The sequence below is a fragment of the Mastomys coucha genome, unplaced genomic scaffold (assembly GCF_008632895.1).
Source record: "Mastomys coucha isolate ucsf_1 unplaced genomic scaffold, UCSF_Mcou_1 pScaffold1, whole genome shotgun sequence".
Taxonomy (NCBI): domain Eukaryota; kingdom Metazoa; phylum Chordata; class Mammalia; order Rodentia; family Muridae; genus Mastomys; species Mastomys coucha.
Genome location: NW_022196891.1, coordinates 24320611 through 24329648, shown reverse-complemented (window position 1 = coordinate 24329648; position 9038 = coordinate 24320611). Strand labels below are relative to the sequence as shown.

At 45.1% G+C, this 9038-nt stretch overlaps 1 protein-coding gene across 3 annotated transcripts in view; it reads left to right on the top strand.

Annotated features, from left to right (window-relative positions):
* Positions 1-6750, top strand: part of Map3k19 (mitogen-activated protein kinase kinase kinase 19) — a 54249-nt gene extending 47499 nt beyond the window's left edge. For all 3 annotated transcript variants that reach the window (XM_031381050.1, XM_031381049.1, XM_031381052.1), the window contains 3 exons: positions 91-237; positions 3421-4118; positions 6193-6750. In XM_031381050.1, the coding sequence (XP_031236910.1) occupies positions 91-237; positions 3421-4118; positions 6193-6259 (912 nt within the window). In that variant the 3' untranslated portion in view covers positions 6260-6750. The remainder of the gene's footprint in view (positions 1-90; positions 238-3420; positions 4119-6192) is intronic.
* The last annotated feature ends 2288 nt before the right edge of the window (positions 6751-9038 follow it).

Here is a 9038-nt window from a genome sequence, read left to right as displayed (position 1 = left end):
CGGGGGGAAGAGATGGCGGATTTCTTGTTCTTGACTCCACAACAAACCAGAGTTTAATGATGATTTTTTTTTTTCTCCTCATTTCCCCAGAGGTGTATTAATAGATTCCGGATACATGATGAGGAAAATTTTCTTACCTCAAATGAAAAGAAGACACTTTCTGACAAGAGTTTAAAACATGAAGAGGCTGTATTCTGGACCAAGGGTGAGATCCTTGGGAGAGGAACCTATGGCACAGTAAGTCAGCTTTGACCCCCTCGAGGCTAGAATTCTCCACCTGACCTGACCCCCTCTCTTCCCTACTGCATGTACTTAGAACATTTGCACCTGGAAGCCACAGAAAAACCCAAACTTGCTTCAGGGGGAGTATGTTTCTTGCTTTATGTATTTGAAAGGTGTGGAGATGATTTGATGTTGGCACATGAGGTTTTTAGAGACTTAGCCATTTCTTCAAGATCTACTGCTGTGTCCCAGGCCTGCCCTGGTCCCTACTCTCGGGCAATGACCCTTTGCACTAACCTCTCATCACTCCAAGTCCATGCCCTGGACTAGCTATTCTTCTCCTCACTTCCATAAGACACGTGACCAAAGCAACTTCCAGAAACAATGGCTTATTCTGGCTCACAGTTTGCGGGCACAGTCCATCATGGTGGGGAAGGCACGGCAGTGGGAGCGTGAGGTGTCTGCTCACATGACCTCTGCAGTCAGGAAGCAGAGAGAGATGGATGCCGGTGCTCAGCTCACGTTCAGCTCAGGGCCCCAGCTCACGGCACAGTTCCAGACACATTTAGGGTGGATTGTCCTACCCTAGTTAACCTAACTTAGAAATTCCTTCACAGACATGCCCAGATGTGTGCCTTCTAGACAAATCTAGATTCTTTAAGTTGACAGTCAATACTAACCCTCATCACAAGCCCGCCTGGTAAGAAATCTTTCCCTCCAGTGCTTCAGCATAGCACTGGAGAAAGGGACACTGTCTACACAAGGGCAAACTCAAATGCTGTTCTTTTGTGTTTTGTGAATTGCATAAATGACTCCCTAAAGTTTTGATGGTCTAAAGAGTATGTGATGCCAGGCAGTGGTGGTGCACGCATCCCAGCACTTGGGAGGAAGAGGCAGGTAGATTTCTGAGTTCGAGGCCAGCCTGGTCTACAGAGTGAGTTCCAGGACAGCCAGGGCTACACAGGGAAACCCTGTCTCGAAAAACAACATCAACAACAACAAAGAGCATGTGAATAGGCAGACGAAGTAAAGACTTACCTTATTCCCAGCACTCAGGAAGCAGACTCAAGTGGATCTCTGTGACTTCTAGGCCAGCCTACAGAACTAGTTTCAGGACAGCCAAGGCTACACAGAGAACCCCTGTCTCAAAAAACAAACAAACAAACAAACAAGACTGACCTTAAGACAGACCAATTAGACTAATTAGGTCTAATTAAGACCTAATTAGAGTGTCTAATTAGGGACACTTCAGGAATCCACAAGGTGAGACAAAACAAAAACCCTGGAGCACATTCTGGGGTGACTGGCAGGCCCTGCCCCTTACTCTGGAGAGCTTTAGACCTTACTGAGCTCTGTTGCACTCTTTTGGCGAGGGGCATTCCCAGCCAGCATCTGATACTTTCATCAGAGACATACGTGAGGCAAATGCTTATATCAGTCTTCTAGGTAAGAAAAACCAACGGAAGATCACACTTGAGGGGCTGGAGGGATGACTCAGTTTATAAAGCGCCTTGTGCAAACATGAAGGCCTGAGTTTGATCCACAGTGCCTCTATAGAAATTAGGTGCCATCGAGTGCACAGGGCAGGAAGGGATAGGAGGATCCCCAGGAGGGAAGAACCCTGGAGGGAACCCCACACTCAGACCTCGGGAGCGATGACCCCAAACACCACCAAGACAAAGACTTGATGCAATCAGCAAGAGGCTTTTTATTCCAGCTAGCTGGGGCGAGACTTGTATCCCTGGCAGGGGTAGAGGAGTCTGGCCCTAAGCAAGGTCTTAGGCAGTTTTTATACTTGTGTTGCTGGGACAAAAGGGAAGACTGGGGTAAGGGGAAGGTACGGGACTGATTCTGATTGGTGTTGGCTCAGTCTAGGGTTCAGGGGCAGGTTAGCCATCTGGCAGTCGGTTGTTACTTTCTTCCCAGGATGTCGTCCAGGTCGTCTTTGCTCCTGGGTTCTGGGACCTGGCCTCCCAAGTTTTGGGGACCTTCTACAAGCTAGCCTCCCACTGGGTTCAGCCAACGGCTAAGTTCCCACAGCACAATTTGAAAACTTAATCTTACAGGCTCAGTGGCTAAGATAATTAGAGAGCTACAGGTCTCAAAAATATATAAAATAAAGAGGAGAAACAATTGACATCCAGTGTCAACTTCTGGCTTCTGTGTGCACACACAACTACACACGCATCTTACAGCTGCTGGGTGTAGTGATTCACACAGTAATCCTAGCACTCCAGAGATAGAGGCAGAAGGATCAGGAACTCAAGATTATCTTCAGCTACAAAGTTAGTTTGAGGCATCCTGAGCTCATGAGAATCTGTCTTAAAAAGCAAGAGCAGGGCTGGAGAGATGGCTCGTCAGTTAAAAGCATTTCCTGCTCTTCCAGAGGACCTAAGTTCTACTCCCTGCATCCATCCACACTAGGCAGCTCATAACTACCTATAACTCTAGCTCCGGGTGATCCAATATCCTCTTCTGACCAGACACACATGCAGAGATACATCCAGATAAGATACATACATAATGACATAAATAAAAATAAAAATAAACAAAATTTTCAGGCAGGGTCTCACTTTGTAGCTCTGGCTGGTCTGGAATTGTGTAGACCAAGTTGTCCCTGAACTGACAAATCTCTCTGCTTCTGCCTTCCCCCAAGCTGAGATAAAGCCATGTGACAAGATGTCCAGCTTAAAAGAGAAGAAAGAAAGAAAGAAAGAAAAAGACAAGCAAGGAAAAAAAAACCCTACAATTTATCTAAAAATAGATGGCTGAGGAATGATGAAGGCAGAGTTTGTCACATCTAATCATGTGACTATAATTCAGTGTGTCATTATTTGTCATTGCTGGCTGGTTGCCATCTTGGCTCCTTGGAATTCAGGATTTAGCTTAACTACACATCATTCAGGTGGGGATGGAATGACTTAGAGGACAAAAAGTGTTTGGGAAGTAAAGGAAAGACACTTTTTTTGTTTGTTTGTTTTTGTTTTTTTTGAGACAGGGTTTCTCTGTGTAGCCCTGGCTGTCCTGGAACTCATTCTGTAGATCAGGCTGGCCTGGAACTAAGAAATCCACCTGCCACTGCCTCCCAAGTGCTGGGATTAAAGGCGTGCACCGCCGCTGCCACCACCACCACCGGCGAAAAGACACTTTTGAACATGTCTTTCTAGTCTACATTTAATTGTATCGACTTGTTTTTAGGTATACTGTGGGCTCACCAGCCTTGGGCAGCTAATAGCTGTAAAACAGGTGGCCTTGGATACTTCTGATAAGCTGGCTACTGAGAAAGAATACCGGAAACTGCAGGAGGAAGTGGATTTGCTGAAGGCACTGAAGCACGTAAACATAGTGGCCTATCTAGGGACTTGCTTGGAGGAGAACACCCTGAGCATCTTCATGGAATTTGTCCCGGGTGGTTCCATCTCTAGTATAATAAACCGCTTTGGGCCACTGCCTGAGATGGTGTTCTGTAAATACACCCGACAGATCCTGCAAGGTGTTGCGTATCTCCATGAGAACTGTGTGGTACATCGAGATATCAAAGGGAACAACGTCATGCTCATGCCAACTGGAATAATAAAGCTGATTGACTTTGGCTGTGCCAAGCGTCTGGCTTGGGCAGGCTTCAACGGTACCCACAGTGACATGCTCAAGTCCATGCGTGGGACCCCATACTGGATGGCCCCGGAGGTCATCAATGAGTCCGGCTATGGAAGGAAATCAGATATATGGAGCATTGGCTGCACCGTGTTTGAGATGGCCACAGGGAAGCCTCCCTTAGCTTCCATGGATAGGATGGCAGCCATGTTTTACATTGGAGCCCACAGAGGTCTAATGCCTCCTCTGCCTGACCGATTCTCAGAACCTGCTGCGGACTTTGTGCGTTTGTGCCTGACCAGGTAAGAAAGCCGAAGGAGAAGACATCTAGGGTCCCAGAGTAGCTATTCCTCTCACAATGTATGGCCCACTCACAGTTCTGTTTCAGGGGCTGGGGATGTTGGTAAGTTGGCAGAGTGCTTCTCCAGAATGCTCAAAGCCCTGGTTAAATCTCCACACTGCATAAACGGGGCAGGCTGGATGGCTGTAGCTGCAGCATGCAGGAGATGGAGTTAGAAGGATGAGAAGTTCAAGGCCAGCGTGGGAGGCATGAAATCCTATCTCAACAGTCACACCCAAAGAGTATAAATACCCACTTTTAAAAGTCTTTTAAATTCTAATGATAATAATGATAATGATAATAATAATAATAATAATAATAATAATAATAATAATACAGGGGTTCTCTATGTAGCCCTGGCTGTCCTTGAACTCAAGAGATCTACCTGCCCTTTGCCTCCCAAATGGTGGGATTAAAGGCATGCGCCACCACCGCCCGGCTAAACTCTCAGTTCTTAAGAAAGTTTTATTATATTTATCTGCATTGGCGGTGGGCGATGGATGTGCGCAATCAGTACAGCACATATATGGAGGCCAGGGGATGACTTATAAGAGCTGTTTTTCTCCTTCCACCGCGTGAGTTCTGGGGATTGGGTTCAGCTTGCCAGGTTTGCCAGTAGGCACCTTTACTGTTGGGCATCTTCCTGTCGGTCCAAACGTAAAAGTGAGTAAAATGCCAACAAGAAAGCTTATTGCCTGGTACATACCCAGGAAGGTGTGAATTTTTAACTATACGTCATTACACGTTAAACGGACTGAATAAAAATATAGTAGGAAAGTCAGGAATACCTAGGTATGGTGGAATACGTCTGTAATATTACAGGTTGAAAGCCAGCCAGGGCTACACAGTAAATTCCACACTAGCTTGGGCTACTTGGCAAAATCATGTCTCAAAATAGTGAAGATAAAAAACAGAAAGTAGGGCCTTGTTTTTAATTGCAAAAGCTACCACATTTTTTTTTAAGCTAGATATTAGCTGGGCAGTGGTAGCACATACTGCTAATCCCAGCATTCAGGAGGAGGAGGCAGGTGGATCTCTGAGTTCTAGGCCAGCCTGAATCTAAAGAGTGAGTTCCAGGACAGCCGGGTTACAGAAAAACCATCTTGAAAAAACAAACAAACAAAAAAAAAAACCCAAACACACACACACACACACACACACACACACACACACTCAAAAAACTAGATATTTAATCTTTCCAATGAGTTAGGGTTTTTTTAAAGAACTTAAAAATTGAGACAAGCTGGGCAGTGGTGGCGCACACCTTTAATTCCAGCACTAGGGAGGCAGAGGCAGCCTGATTTCTGAGTTTGAGACCAGCCTGGTCTACAGAGTGAGTTCCTGGATAGCCAGGGCTACACAGAGAAACCATGTCTTGAAAAACAAACAAACAAATAACAAAAAATTGAGACAAGATCTCATGTAGCCCACAATGGTCTCAAGTTCTCCAATTACATGCTTAGCCAAGGATAACCTTGAATTTCTGATCTGCTTGGCTGCACGTAAATACTGGATTATAGGGAAGTACAACCAAGTGCAAAGTATGAAGTACTAGGACCTTGTGTATGCTAGACAAGCACTTCACCCACAGCCCCAGTCTATAGGCATCGTTATTAATTCCCATTTTGGAGGCAAGCAAAATTTGGGCCACTTGCTTCAAGCTATAGTTAAAAACTGGAATTGGGGCTCAAGCCAGTCCATTAGACTGTCAACAATTGTGCCATCTTTATTTTAATTAATCAGTGTGGGGGGGGGGTGTGTGTGTACGCACACGCGCGCATGCATGCCTGAGGAAGCAGGAAGAGGGCATCTTATCTCCTGGTGTTAGAATTATAGGTGGTTGTGAGCCACCTGACCTGGGTACCAAGAACTGAATTATTATCCTTTGCAAGAGCAGCAATTGGTCCCAGTTACTGAACGGAACCATCTCTTCAGCCCCTGTTGCCTCCATCTTTACCATTTACATCAGCGTCAAGCAGATCTTGGTAGTGGTCATGCCACTGTGGGCTGCTTCTAATATGTTTTCTTCCTCTTAGGGACCAGCATGAGAGACCTTCTGCTCTCCAGCTCCTGACGCACTCCTTCCTGAAGAGAAGCCAGTGAGCAGGCACCAGCTTTCCACTCTAAACCCGCAACCCTTGCTTTGCTGTGGGGAATGATGGTTGAGGCACTTGTTTTCCTATTGTAAATCCAACCTAGCCCTATTTAACCAGATCCTGCAGCATTATTGCAAAGTTTTAGTTATGTACCGACCTTAAATTTCAGGCACAACTGCCTTTACGCATGAGAAGAACAATTTCATAATATTAAGAAACCTACCAAAAACCCCATTCCAGTGTTACAATTTTGATTGCTCAAAAACTATCTCTACCTATTAATATACTTCTTTTAGTTTTTTTTAGTTTTTTTTTTTTTTTTTTGAGACAGGATCTCACCACATGGCCCTGGCTGTCCTGGAACTCACTATGTAGACCAGGTTAGCCTTGAATTCAGTCATCTATCTGCTTCTACCTCAGAGTGCTAAAAATTAAAGGCGTGAGCCACCACACCCAGCTTAGTTCCTTTGTTTAAAATAAACTGCACACATTTTGCCTGATAATATGCTTATTTGTATTGTCTGTGTGTGCTTATGTGTGTGTGTGCTTGTGTGTGTACACATGTGTAAATCAAAGGTTGACTTTTGTGTCTTCCTCTGTTGTCTACTTAATTTTTTTGAGACAGGATCTCTCACTGGACCTAGAGTTCACCCATTGGATGGGCTGGATAGCAACTTAGGGTGATCCTAGGCTCCTGTCTCTACCTTCCTAGTGGTGTTTCCTTTAAATTTTTAAAAATTTATTTATTTATGTGAGTACATTGATACTAACACCAAAGAGGGAATTGGATCTCATTACAGATGGTTGTGAGCCACCATGTGGTTGCTGAGAATTGAACTCAAGACCTCTAGAAGAGCCGTCAGTGTTCTTAACCACTGAGCCATCTCCCCCATAGGGATTTAAAAACGTGTTCCTGAGTGTATGTATGTGCACTGTGTGAGTGCGGGTATGTACGGAGGTCAGAGGATGATGTCAGATGCCCCGAAACTGGACTTCCAGGGAGTTGTGAGCCACCAGATGTGTGTGCCAGGAACTTTTAAAGAGCAGTACATGCTACTAATGTTGTCAAGCCAGCCCTCCAGCTCCAGTTCCACATGGTTGGGGGCTTGGGGGTCGGGGGAAATGACTGCATTCAGGCCTCAAGCTTGTTCAGCAAGCATTTTAACCGCTGAGTTATCCCTTCAGCCACCGATGAATTAATTCTTGCAAAAGATGCCTGGAGGAAGTTGGGAAGGTACGGTGAGAGGTCCAGGGAATGCTGACTGATAGTGTTGGTGACAGTGTAACCAACCTGGCAGAAATTGTGTGTGTGTGTTCATAAATGACACTTTTGTGATTAGGCTTTGGAGCAAGGAACTCCAAGAACTTGGGACTTCCCCAGTTATCTAGTAATAATAATCTTAGGATGTGTAAGAGGAGCTAAGGTGTTCCTTGCATTCTTTCTCAACACTGAAGTCTTCAGGAAGCTGGGTAGCTGCGTACAGATCTTCGTTGCTAAGCCTGCCTGCTTTTCTTTCTGAGTTCTAGTTTTTTAAAAAATGTAACTTTTGGGCTGGAGAAATGGCTCAGAACTAAAGAGTACTTCTATATAGGTAAGAAAAGAAAAATCAGTATTTAAGAAAAAAAAACTAATTTTTCTTTTGCTTCTCTGTATTTTCCTTTTCATTTTGTGTTTTTTTTTTTTTTTTTTTTTTTTGTTTTTTGAGATAAGGTTTTCTGTGTAGCTTTGGCTGTACTATCTAGAATTTGCAATATAGACCAAGCTGGCCTCAAACTCAGAGATTTACCTACCTCTGCCTCCCCAGCACTGGAATTAAAGGCTGTGCCACCACTCTCCGGCTTGTAGTTTCTTAATACACTTTCCTCGATGCCTTCACACGAAGGTTTCTCTGAAGACCCCTGTCCTGGCTCGTTTTATGTCAACTTGATACAACAGAGTCACCAGCGAGGGAATCTCAGCTAAGAGAATGCCTCTGTAAGACTGGTCTGTAGGCAAGCTTATGCAGTGTTGTTTCTTAGAGATTGATGAGGGAGGCTGAGCAAGCCCTTAAGCACGGTTTCCTCTACAGCCTCTGCATCAGCACCTGCCTCCAGGTGCTTACCCTGTTTGAGTTCCAGTCCTGACTTCTTCAGTGAAGGACTGTGATGGAGCAGTATAAGCTGACATTTTCAGTTGTCGTGCTTATCACAGCAATAGAAGTGGTGACAACCCTACCACCTGACGTGTCTACAGCAACTCGCCACCTCCGCCGTAGGCCTCACTCTCTTTCACCATCTCCCTTCTCCCACCAGCTGCTGAGATTCACCACTGGCCTGGCCTGCTCTGTTTCTAACTCTCTGTGGTCTTAGACTGCCTTACATTTCAAATACTTTTAACTATTAGGGTTTGGTCATAAACCTCAGGCTGCTTTCCCTACAGTCTCCTAGCTTCATGTTTTATTACACTCACAGGGAGAACTCACAGCTAGTGGGACAAAAACTAGGTCTGCTAGAGTCAAGATAGCATGTAAGCTTGTTACAGAATTCTGGTTCCTTTGTCTGGGGCCATCCCCACTGTAGTTATTCAAGTATTTTCATTCCTTCCTTCATCTTTCCCTCCCTCCCCCTCTTCTTCCCTCTCTCCCTCCTTCTTTTTGTGGTTTCTCAAGACAGAGGTTTTTCAGCATAGTCCTGGAACTCTGTAGACCAGGCTGGTCTTGAACTCACAGAGATCCACCTGCCTCTGTCTCCTAGATGCTGGGAAAGGCATGGGCCACCACTCACCACTGTCTAGCTCAAATATTTTT